At 34.3% G+C, this 13,382-nt stretch overlaps 1 protein-coding gene across 1 annotated transcript; it reads left to right on the top strand.

Annotated features, from left to right (window-relative positions):
* Positions 1 to 6,187: 6,187 nt before the first annotated feature.
* LOC112799862 (aspartic proteinase 36) lies at positions 6,188 to 12,918 on the top strand. The gene is made up of 12 exons (XM_025841865.3): positions 6,188 to 6,722; positions 6,828 to 6,948; positions 8,301 to 8,728; positions 8,832 to 8,988; positions 9,928 to 10,010; positions 10,092 to 10,188; positions 10,297 to 10,369; positions 10,530 to 10,736; positions 10,864 to 10,988; positions 11,250 to 11,351; positions 11,424 to 11,521; positions 12,413 to 12,918. The coding sequence occupies exons 1-12, from the start codon at positions 6,463 to 6,465 to the stop codon at positions 12,582 to 12,584; spliced, it is 1,923 nt and encodes a 640-aa protein (XP_025697650.1). The 5' UTR covers positions 6,188 to 6,462; the 3' UTR covers positions 12,585 to 12,918.
* Positions 12,919 to 13,382: the final 464 nt, after the last annotated feature.

Raw genomic sequence — 13,382 nt, 5'->3', positions numbered from 1 at the left:
TTGAGAATGGTGATGGTAATGGAAGTGATGTATGTCCAACCATGAACAATATTCATAGAGTCGTTCATTAGTAAACATGTTCTATCATTTGGCAGGATTATTATAATGTGTGATAAAGGGAAAAAGAAAAATTTTGCAATTAACTATGCATGTGTATAAAATGTAAACTAAAACATTCAAAATCTATAATCATATATCATTAATGTCCCCTACCTAGAAAGAAAGAACTTGCCTACCTAATGACACATGTTTGTCTAACTTCATGATCATATATATATATATATATATATATATATATATATATATATATATATATATATATATATATATATATATATATATATATATATATATATATATATATATTCATCTTTTTTTATTATTTGTTTTAAGTTAATTGCTTCCTGTGATAATGCATGTAGATAACTCGTGTAAAATAATAATAATAATAATAAATAAATAAATAAATAAAATAGAGTAGATTGTCCTATTTTTATGTGCTATAATCTATCATACCAATCATTTTTATTTATGCAGACATAAAAATTGATTGTTAATTGGCTCTAATTGATCGTTAATTGTTAATAGGCTCTGTTGCTACAATATAATTGTTAATTACCTAATTGGAATTTATTCTGGACCATGATAAATCCTAATGCAACTTCGAACCATTTGTCACATTTATTTTTGTTTCAATAGACCAAATTACATGCTCACAAGACATATTTATCGTCGTGGTCCTGTGATTCCGTCTTTATAACAACTATAGTGTCTTTTTCTTTTCCACCGAACTTTCTCCCTGTGGTCCATGAAGAAGGATCCAAACCTCAAATTTGCATTCTCCCATAACTGCCGCTGGATTGTCAACAACCAGATAAAGAACATCATCCTCTACTATCCAAACCCCCATTCCATCTGTTCAAAAGAAGTTCAAAATCCTTGACCTCAAAGGCAAAACCCTCAATCAGCTCCACAAGTACTCTGCCTGCTTCGATGTTACTTTCACCGGTGATGAATACCGTTGTAACCTCTAAGCGCATGATGAGTCTTGTCAAAGAGGAGGAATTTGTTAGGGAGTCTCAAGAAAATACTTTCCTTTGCAGGTTAGCAAAATTACTTATGATGAGTGTCAACAAGAGGATTAATGTTCTGAAACTCAATGAGCTGAAAAGGAATTCAGGGTTTCTCGATGATTACATGATTAGGATTGTTGCAAAGTACCCGAATTTGTTTTGTGTTGTTAACGAGGGCAGGAGGAAGAGCTTCATAGAGATTGAATTGGTTCACTGGAACCCTGAACTTGCTGTATCCATAGTGGAGACTACGGCTAGGAGGAATGGGAATACAAGGCTAACGTTCTCGTGTTCTTTGCCTTTCAGTTGAGTGAAATCATAGGAGAGATTCCGTGTATTCGATTTGGTTCCTTACTTTTCGCCTTACATGGACCCCAGGAAATTGGTGGAAGGGACGAAAGAGATGGAGAAGAGGAATGTGGGATTGGCACATAAGATGTTGTCTTTGACTCTTTGGAAGAAAGCCTCAATAGTGAAGTTAAGTCATTTTAGGAGGGTGTTCGCTTTGTCTGATAGGTTGAATGTGTTGTTGCTCAAGCACCATGGGATTTTCTGTTTCCAACAAGTATCAGATTTACACAGTTCTTCTTAGGGAGGCGTCTGTTAGGTCTGAACTTGTTGAAAAGAATCCTCTAGTTGTTGTGAAGGAGAAATATGGGCAACTGATGCAGGGGGCTTCATGAGTACAATCAGAGGCAGCACCTCATAAATATGGAGAAGAGGAGGAAGAAAGGTGTTCCTTTGGCTAGAGTAGATGAAGTAAAGTGTAGAGGAAGATGAAGCGAAAATACTTACTCAAATGATGATGAGGATGGAGACAATAAACAGGGAGGTTTGTTTGACCCAAAGGAAAGGAAACAATTTTATAAAGTTCTGTTTGATGATGATACTTCATGAAATTCTGAGATGGTGTGAGTGTGATAGTCTAGTTTGCGCATTTGGTTCATATAATTTTGATATCAACACTTCCCTCCCTGCTACATATGCATACATACACAAGGTCGCGTATATGGATTGAACTTTTTTTTTTGTTTGATATTGCCTTAAATTGACGTTTTGACTTTTGAAACTGATTTTCTGAATTAAATTTTGGTTTCGCTGGGTTGTGTTTACTTTTGCTTGATTGTTGATGATTCAACGACATGTGTAAGCTGTACTTTCTATATATTAGAAGAAAGACTGAGCGCATATTCCAGTTAAAACCTACATAACTCTAATATAAGATGCCTGCGTCCCTTCTCTTCATAGTTGCCATTGAGTTAAAAAAGAAAACAATATCTTCCCATAATTTTTGTTATTTTCTTTGGATAATAGTCAATAGTGATTGCCCAATGATGCACAATTCAAAATATATTAAGCAGTGTTGCTGTAGTATCAAGTTCATCACTTACCTTCCAACATCTCTCTCTCTCTCTAGCTCTCATTCACTCACTCAGTCACTCACACTCCCATGCATGCATATATACATACACATACATATATTTGTCAAGAAGGATAACAAAAAAAATCATCATCCAAAGTTGGCTCGAATTTTTGAATTCAAGATCACTACCTTATGATGTCTTGTAGCTATTTTTGCATATAGATGTGTTATTCTCCGTCGTGAGTGCTTTCCCATTTTTTGCTCCACCCTTCAGTGTTTGGAATAGAGAACAACTCAATTTGGTGTTTAGAATTTTGTTAAGTCGAAGAGGGTAACTTCAAGGCCACGCAGATCACTAAGTCCTCCATATAAGCACTTAATGTGTCACTTAAACATTTTCATTCATGTCCATAGTGAGAAGTTAATATCTAGGTCATTTTTTCAAATAGTTCATATTTGTCAAGGTTTATCTTTTCAAAATGAATAATGGAATCTGATTTGACAAAATCAGAATCTTTCCATATCAAAATGGCTATTTACTCTTATCAACACTATTTTTACTCCCAACTAATGGCTGTTGAGCAAGTAGTACACAATATTTTGGTTACTATAATAACACAAACTTATTGTGATATCATTTTTCTTTGACATTTTGTCACTAAACATAATTGTAAGCAATATTTGTTGAGAAATACTCAATGAAAACCACTTTAGCCATTAAAATAAGTTATTACATAATTATATATTCTTGTAGTAAATTAATTATTTATCAAGATATTTGAATATTTTAGAATAAAATAATTAAATTTATTATAATAAAATAATTAAAATTTTTTTGAAATCTAAATATATATCATATGTAAACTACAATAACTGTTAGCAATCAATTTGAGTTAGTTTAATAGTTAGTTTATTAGTCCGCTTAAATAAATATTGGAGGTTTAAATCTTGCCTTGTGCATGTAATAATTTAGAGAAAGTATGAGGAGACAATGATTTTAGTATACAACATGTACAATAGAATTAAAAAAAATAGATCATTAATTAATTATTTAATTTTAAATTTTAAAATTTAAAAAATTAAGATTAGCATTTAAACTCATTCACACTACGTACAATTATTTCAAATCTCACCATAACCTCCAAGACATGTCTAAAACTTGCCGTCATCTTCTCTGGTCCTCACATCGCGCCGCTGCACTCCCTGCCGGCCATACCGACGCCGCCGCAGCCTCCCACCAACACCGCCTCCACCTCTGCCGGTCAGCCGACGCGCTTCGCCCTTTTGCCGCTGTTTTCCCGCTACTCTCCCGGCAGCCATAATCGCGGACGATAAATCCTACCTCCTCGTCGCATTTTTATTGTGCCAGACTCATCTCTTTCCCACGCCGAAAGCCAATGTCAAAGTCGTTTTCAAGCACCGCCGTCTCTCTTTTCATACTGTCGTCGTCTCTCTCTTTTCTCGACCAATTTTCTCATCTCACTTGGATTATCAATATGTTTGTAAGTATCATATATAATTTTATTTGTTTTAACTTTCGAGGATGTTCGTTGTGTTCATTTTTTGTATTTTAAATTTGTTTAAATAATACCATTTGTTCCATGTATCATTTGAATTAAAATGACTATATATATTTTTGGTAGGATTACAATGAAATCAAATTTCTTGAAATTTGCAAAGATCCTGACAAAAATATCGGGAAAATAGTGTCAAGACGGCTGAAAATTGTATTCGTGAAATCACAACTGAACATATTATAGGATGGTCATTTTAGTAGGTATACAGACGGTTATTTTAATTATTATGTGGATGATTATTTTGATTGGATTGAGTTTAGTTAGATATAATTAAAATATGTTAGATATTCAATTTATTAAGTATCCGGATGATTATTTTTATCTTTGCGTGGATGGTTACTTTCACTATGGGTGAGTGACGCCGGTGGTGACATGTGGCAAGTCAAGCAACAATGGTGAAGTGGGATAATATTTGATGAAGGTGGGTTGGGGGTGGCAGCCGATTGTGAGAGAAAAGAGTATTAGAGTAAAATATTTTGATAAATTAGGCTTTGAGATAGTTATTTTTTTAGAATAATTGAGTGGTTTTTTTTAGGTAATTTTTTGAAGGTTTTTTATTTTTTATATGTATTTGGGCAAAATTCAAAGCCATAGTTGTCAGAACCAAACCGGTAAAGTTATTGGGTCACTGAGTTACTGGTTCAACCGGTGGGTCACTGGTCGAACCGGTTAATCCGGTATAATTAAATAATTATGTAAAATTTAATTATTTTTTTATTATAAGTACTTTTATTTTATTTTTATAAAAATAATTATCATTTTCAAATTTTAATACTTATTAATTAATTTATATTTATTATATTATTATATTATTATAAGTAAAAACTTATATACAGTTAATTTTCATGTGAAGTTGATATTTAAAAATAGTTAGATAATTTGACAAGTTTAACTAAATATCATCTAACAATTTTCAACTATTTCATATGAAGACAACTGCATGTGAGTCTTTACCTATTATTATATACTACAAGTATTTATTTAAAAAAATAATATTAATAGATATCATATAATCATGAAAAGAAAAATTAAATTATGATTAATGATTTTTTTATCTTTTTAATATATATATATATATATTTAAATAAAATTTATAGTTAAATAAAATATAATTGATTTAAAAATTAATGACTTTAAAATTAAAATTAATTGAATATAAGTAAATAGAAAATTGCTATATGTATTATAATTTGGATATATATTAGTAAGAAGCAATGTAGCTTGGTGGTTAGATTATCTTTCTTGCAACCCTGAAGTGAGCAGTTTGAACCCCATATCAGCCATTTTGGAAACAGTTTGGTCCGGATCCGGTTTTCACTGGATTTGGCCGGTTTTAGCCGGTTCGTTACGGGTTTAGCTGGTATTAGTAAGAAGCAATGTAGCTTGGTGGTTAGATTATCTTTCTTGCAACCCTGATGGAGCTTATAGAGAGCATGATGGAAAATTTTGGAAAATTTTCCAAAAACCACACAGCTTTGACACTTGGCACGCTGGAGCTTATGGAGAGCATGATGGACTTGCAGAACCCAGATGCATCGTAGCTTCGCCTTTAGTTGGGACCAAACGGTTCGTCCGGTTCGATTTTTACCGAATTTGGCCGATTTTAGCCGGTCCGTTACGGGTTTAACCGATTCATTCTGGTTCTCTGCCTTGAACGGTCCTAATCTCAGACCGGATCGATATAGGGTCTGATTTACCGGTTTTTTAGTCGAATCGGCCGATATGGTCCGATTTTTACAACTATATTCAAAGTCCATTGTACATATTGTCAAAAATTTTTATTGTCTTCCTAACAAAGTTTAATAATTTATTATCTAACAACAAATTTTTAAATGGAACTCGAATTCATAATAAATTAGTTATTGACTTATTACATTAAAATATACGTGTAACAAAAAAAATAAACGAATAACTAACTGATATTTTTTTTTTCAGATTCATGAAACATAATTGTTTAATGTAAGCGTTTTTTTGGGTGACTATTTAATGTAAGCGTTTAATCCTAACAAAAATAATTCTTCACATATCAAGACTTAAGTATTTTTTTTGGTACAGTGAATTGCTTAAAAATGACCGTAGAAAGGTCTAGAGTTTAAAAATATACAATCCAAATTTCAACCTAAAAATAAAGGCAGAAAATCCATAAAACGGAAAGGAAAACAAAAAGCATAAATGAAATAAAAAAACAATTATTAACAATTAATTTAACATCCTGCAATCTTTTCTTCAAGGAGACGCTGACTTCTCTTCCCTCCAATCTCTAATTCAGACAGAAATAAAAGATAGAGAGAGAAAAAGATACTCTCTACCCGCCTTCGCCCCCCCCTCTCTCTCTCTCTCTCTCTCTCTCTCTCTCTCTCTCTCTCTCTCTCTGATCCGTTCCTCGCATAACCATAACTCGGATCTTCGACTCGTTTCCTCCCAGCCCGAGCCACCCAACTCGCTCATCATGGCGCGGGCACAGACTCACCTCCTTCTCCTCATCACCACCACCATTTTCTCCCTCGCTCCTTGCTGCGTTGCCGGCGACCCCCTGCTCCTCCGCAACAGCCATCGAAGCTCCCACACCGCAATGGTCCTTCCATTGTACCTCTCTCCACCGAATTCCTCCACCTCAGCGCTCGATCCTCGTCGCCAGCTTCAGGGATCCGAGTCCCAGCGCCACCCTAACGCTCGCATGAGGCTCCACGACGATCTCCTCCTCAATGGGTAAATCAACCTCTTCCACCATCGCAACAAATACATTTTGCTTCCTTTTATTTTCGTTTATTTTATTTATTTGTGATTCTGAGATTTGAGATTTGAATGGCGTAGGTATTACACGACGCGGCTTTGGATCGGTACTCCGCCGCAGATGTTTGCGCTTATTGTCGACACTGGGAGCACAGTTACGTATGTTCCTTGCTCCACTTGCGAACAGTGTGGCAGCCACCAGGTAATGCTTCAATGCATTTTTGAGTTTTTAATTTCCAAAATTTTCTTCTGCGTAGGATATCTGCAGTTTTGGATGATATGTGCTTATATTGATTCTCGGGTACCTTTTCTACATGGATCATTGCTTTAATTGCATCCCTGTATTCTGCGAATGGAAAATGATAATTAAATTGTGTGAAAATATTGTAGATGTTATGTTATTGTGCTGTGAATGTGGATATGTAAACTCTACAATAAAAAGTTTAAAATACATAGCTAGTGTATTAAAGGACAGCTTGGTTTGTAACCAAGATTTTGTTAGGTGTTGTTACACAACTGGATACTATATAAGTCTACTTCCTTCATTTTCATTCCACCATTTATATTTATATTTTCCATCTTTACTTACAGCAAGTACAATATAGTTGACAAGGGTGGATCTGTGGGGGTTTTTATTTTAGTAGACAAGTTACCCTTGTTTGTCTATGTATGTTATGCCTTTTAAGGGGTCTAGTCTGTGGTTAGCCTAGGTTGCACTTTTTTCTTAACATAAACCATACAGTGTGATAATTTTGATATGATACCTGTGCCCATTTGAAACCTTGAAGTCCTTGGCCTATTGACTTGTTGAAAGTTATTTGTCCAATATAGACCTCTCAATATGATTTCAAGATAAGCTAGTAGTGTGCTTAGATCAGTTTGTTTTTGGTTCCTGAACAGTTTATTACTAAAAAGCTTCTTGAGATAACTTTTGGAGTTGAATAAAAAAGAAAGCATTTATATCTCTAAACAGGCCTTAGGTTTTAATATTTTATGAAAAGAGAAGACTGAGTTGAGCTTACAGGAAAGTTTATATCTAGTCGTGGGCGTTTCTAAGGGAAGTGCTTTGCGAAAATTGGTATACCTATCATATTTGGCTATTTTCAACCCTACCAACACCCAGGATATTTAGGGTCAGTTTGGATTGGCTTTTGAAAAAAGTACTTATTTTTTTCATCTTTTTAAAAAAGATCTTTTTTTAACATTTGGATAGGCTTTTTAAAAAGAGTTTTTAAGTATTAAAAACGTCTTTTGTTTTTGCTTTTTTTTTTTAATAAAAGTACTTTTTTTAAAAGATGTATCCAAATAGGTTTTAAATTGAATAAAAGTACTTTATAAAAAAAAGAGTACTTTTTCACTAAAAAAAGCCAATCCAAACTAGCACTTATACCTCTTATATGTTTCCTTGTTAATACCTTGTCTAGGTCTCTAGGTTGAAATAGATGTTAAAAAATGAGTTCATCCAAAACTTATCATGCCAATGCATGTGTTTGTTATTGTTGATGCAATTTATCTGAAGCATTTTGGATTTTGTGTCCAATTTTATTTTAACAGGATCCGAAGTTCCAGCCAGACTCATCAAGCACTTATCAAGCTGTCAAATGTACATTGGATTGCAACTGTGACACTGACAAGAACCAATGTGTGTATGAGAGACAGTATGCTGAAATGAGTTCTAGCAGTGGTGTCCTTGGCGAGGATGTCATATCCTTTGGAAATCAGAGTGAGCTTTCCCCACAGCGAGCTGTTTTTGGTTGTGAAACTGTTGAGACTGGTGATCTTTATAGCCAGCATGCTGATGGCATCATGGGATTGGGCCGTGGAGATCTTAGCATCATGGATCAACTAGTTGATAAAAATGTAATAAGTGATTCATTCTCTCTATGCTATGGTGGAATGGATGTTGGTGGAGGCGCAATGGTTCTTGGTGGCATATCTCCCCCATCGGGCATGGTCTTTGCAAATTCAGATCCTGTGCGAAGGTATCTATTTAAAAATACCAATCTTATGGATATGAGATGCATTTTGTTAACAAATGCATTTTATTAATCTCACACATTTACTCTAGTTTCGGGGTGGCAACAGCCCATATTACAATATCGATTTGAAGGAGATACATGTTGCGGGGAAGAAACTGCCTCTAGACCCACAGGTTTTTGATAAGAAACATGGAACTGTCTTGGATAGTGGTACGACTTATGCTTACCTACCAGAAGCTGCATTTCATGCATTTAAAGACGCTGTAAGTTCCTTAATGTATATTTCCACAAAAGGGTTTTTCTGGGTTGCGTATGTTAGTGTCACATTCTGCTGTTCCCTAAACACACTGAGTTGTTTTCAAATTGAGTTTCATATGATTTAGGCTTGGCATTGATTTAAATTGCCCAAGGATCCAACATATAAGAGTCTTGTTTCTCTTTCAGGTCATATACACATATTGTAATAATTGGAACCATAGTAGAACATAAAAGAGAATTTTTGGAAGTTTGAATATTTTGGGGAGGCCTAGACTCCTCTATTAGACTATTACACAAAGAGGAGCCACCTCTGTATGCTATTGTTGGTGAAAGAATCATGTTCACTGCATGGACATATTGTGTCCCTGACTCCCTGCTAAGTAATAAAGATTTAAATGGCTTAAATTATTTTACAGACAATGAATTAGGTATGTCTTGGAGATTAATCTGGTAATTTTGGCAAAGTTAATTATGATGCTGCAAGAAGTTTGTACAATCCATAATGATATTCATTATATGTAAGACTGGATATAGATCTGATTGTTTTGTACAGCTTCTCTCTAATATTTGATTTGGAGTTTGGTGCTAAGTTTTGAATTCCAAGCCTTAGATGTTCGTTTATAAATTATTATTGATTCTCTTTATTGGTGGAATAGGCATAAATAGTAGTAGTTTTGTAGGCCAATTTAATAGCTTTGAGGAATCTTTTTCTTGATTTTTATAAATTATTCGTAATTCTTAATTCTCTTTCTTGAAGTTTGAGGAATCTCTGGTCTCTCGAATTGTGGGCTTATTTAATAGCTTTTCTGCTTGTGTGGTCTCAAGAAAATCAGAATTTGAAGTATTTAGTTTTTCATTTATCAGTTAGACTGGAACCATTCAGCGTATTTCTTTTTCAAGTTTCCTGTATCTTATACCTCATGACTATCATTATATATCTGCAGATTGAGAGGGAACTTAATTCATTCAAGCAAATCAGTGGTCCAGATCCAAATTACAATGATATATGTTTTTCTGGTGCTGGAAGGTATGTGTATAGGATTACTAGATGTTCAAATCACTCTTCCATTTCAGTTCAATTAATAGTTTGGCTTTACGTGTATTTCAGTGATGTTTCTCAACTCTCGAAAAGCTTTCCAGTGGTTGACATGGTATTTGGAAATGGTATGAAGTATTCACTGTCACCTGAAAATTACATGTTCCGGGTTAGTTATATAATGCTCCTTAGTATTTTTAGTTGTGTTTACAGTTTTGCAAAATTGTTTATCAAAACACTTCTGGCTGATTTTTTACTTCATAAATTTTTCATGAAGCATTCAAAAGTGCGAGGTGCTTATTGTCTAGGGGTATTCCAGAATGGAAAGGATCCAACTACTCTTTTAGGAGGTAACTTTTTTGCTTTGTTTTGGTAACTTCATTCTCCCTCATGCTTTGCTTTGAGAGAATTCTTGATCTTCTCAAACTTCATATTATACCGCTATCTTCTGTGGTTTAAGGCTTCTGCAATACTTTAGTGGCCATTCTGATGTCATTTTTGTCTGCCTAGGTATCGTTGTCCGAAACACTCTTGTTACATATGATCGTGAGCATACAAAAATTGGTTTCTGGAAAACTAATTGTGCTGAGTTGTGGGAAAGATTACAAGTCTCCAATGCCTCACCGTTGATGCCTCCAAATTCAGGAGTGAAAAATTCATCCCAAACATTTGAACCTTCGGTTGCTCCATCTGCATCACAGCATAATGCACCTCCAGGTATTATAGTTAATATGCTGATCTCTTTTTTAATTAGTGATACCTATGTGTTTCAGAATATAGTGTGATCTCCTTTTGAATTAATATTTTCATTGACTGATGTGCTTTCATCAACTTAAATGAACAGGTGAAATCCAAATTGCACAAATAACACTTGCAATTTCATTTAACATCAGCTACGTGGATATGAAGCCTCGCATTCCTGAATTGACTGGGCTCATTGCTCATGGGTTAGATGTTAATACTTCTCAGGTTAGAAATCGTTCAGACATTCACCATATTTAGGAACATATTTTAGCTTTAGTTTAATCAGGAATCTAGTGCAATGAAAAGGCTTTGGTCACAGATGTACCTAACCACTTTGGCTACCTTGGATGCTTTAGCATAGGCAGGAATTTAGGTAGACACCCTAAGCTAGGACATGAAGACGTCGTAGTTTTCCAGAGAAAATTTTATTTGCAAATATGTTTTTTGTTACTTTATGTTATAACACTCATGGATGGATATTCACAGGTTCACTTGCTGAATTTGACTTCTTTTGGAAGTGATTCCATATCTAGATGGGCCATAACCCCAAGTGCACATGCAAGTTACATTTCTAACACAACTGCAAAGGCAAGTGGACATTTGTTGCTGAATTTGTGTGAAAACTACCTACTTATTTTGTTTTATTTTTTTTTAATACAGAATATAATTGGTCGGCTTGCTGAACACCATGTGCAACTTCCTGGCACCTTTGGGAGTTATAAGTTGATTGATTGGAATGTTGAGCCTTCATCAAAACGGTAGCTTTTTCCTTTAAATTGAAAAGCTCTAAATTTGGAAAAGTTATCTGTGAACCTCCTGCATTTGTTGTGGTTTGTGTGTGTGTGTGTGTGTTTGCACTGAATTTCAGAAAGGGTATTGCATATAATGAGGGATCTAGGAAGCAGATACTCAGTTAATGTTATAATTTCACTTTACAACATGCTATAATTTCACTTTACAAGTTAATGTTTCATTGTTTATATTCAGGTAACAAATATTTTACGTATATGCTGTGTTCAATTCTCATAGTTTCCATTGGTGTTGTGAGCTAGAAATGAAGAGTAAATAGTTGGAAAATTTTGGTTTATCGAGTGTTAACTTTAATGACATAGTGTTAAGTACCTAAGGAAAGTGGGAAACTACACCTTAGAAATGAAGAGTGAATAGTTGGAAAAATTAGTCTACCTATTAATATTAATATATATAGATATTTTTAGTTCTCCTGGTTTATCGAGAGAAAAACTTCAACAACAAAGTGTTAAGTACCTAAGAAAAATGGAAACCACAGCTTAAAAACTAGTTGTTAAGGGAAGAAAAACCACTTCTCTTAAATACAACACCAAGCATCCTATATTATTTGATGTGGGAGTTTGGGTACTCCATAATACCCAAGTCCCTGATACATATTGACAAAAATTGGAGTGAGAAATTCTTAAGTTGACAGTAGTAACAGTTGTTCCATTCGACAATTGACAGCGTGTCTCAGTTTGTCAAACTTAGAATGTAATTCTTGTCACACAACTTTACATAAATTTAATATTGGATGGAATGCTTGTGGTAAGTAGTGTCTACTTGAGAATTTCTCATTACTGGGTTTGCCTTAACTGGAACGACTTTGGATATTGATACATTTTTCCAAAATGATGCAGGAATTGGTGGCAGCAATACTATTGGGTTGTGGGTTTAGCTGTTTTGATCGCATTGCTTATAGGATTATCGGCATTTGGAATATTCGTAATTTGGAAAAGAAGACAGGAAAGCGCACATACTTACAAGCCAGTGAATGCGGCTGTTCCAGAGCAAGAACTACAGCCATTATGAGCTATATATATAATGTTATGCAGCTACTGCTTGCTATCTTTGCTTGATTGGTGTCAGTAGCATATCCAACTTCTATCAAGGCTCAATTTGTGCAAACCTGGTCAATCAACTGATTAGATTTTTTTTTTAACAACGATTATTCTGCTCACGATAACCAGTGATCATTGAATTCTGATAGAGGCACAGAAAATTCTCTAGATATTCCATCATCTGTAAAACGCTATTTTCTTTTTCTTCTTATTTTTGTGAATATTGTAATATACAGGTGAATGATACAGTGGCAGCATACAGTTGAGATGCAATTTCATATATTGTAATTTTTGCATTTCTATTAGGCTGTGGCTTTTACTTTGTTATTTACTTATTTCCTCTATTGCTATTTTTCTCATTGGATTTGTCGTCTAAAAGAGATTGTATTAATCTATTGGACGGTTAGATGCTACCGGTTACTGTGGACAAATTCTTGGTGGGACATTACAAATTACAGGTCAGGAACACTTGACTAATTGAAGGACTAAAATTGAATCAATGGAAGATAAATGGAAACATCTAAGATTAGCAATATTTCGGATACTTCTAAAACGTTTCAGTAAAAAATTGGAACATTAAGAGTTTTAGTAAATTTGAACAATAAAGCTAGGTGTTCAAATGTTTTTTACGATACTTCTTTTTTTTCTTCTTTCTTTTTTTTCGTTATCGTCGTTGCTGTTGTTATCGTTGTTGCTATTGCCGCTATCACTACTGTCGTGCTACCACGTCTATGATTTTTTGTCCTTTTTCCTCCTCATCATCCTTTAT

The sequence above is a fragment of the Arachis hypogaea genome, chromosome 1 (assembly GCF_003086295.3).
Source record: "Arachis hypogaea cultivar Tifrunner chromosome 1, arahy.Tifrunner.gnm2.J5K5, whole genome shotgun sequence".
NCBI classification, from domain to species: domain Eukaryota; kingdom Viridiplantae; phylum Streptophyta; class Magnoliopsida; order Fabales; family Fabaceae; genus Arachis; species Arachis hypogaea.
The sequence above is the reverse complement of the archived record's forward strand: the minus strand, read 5'-3'. Positions and strand labels throughout refer to the sequence as shown.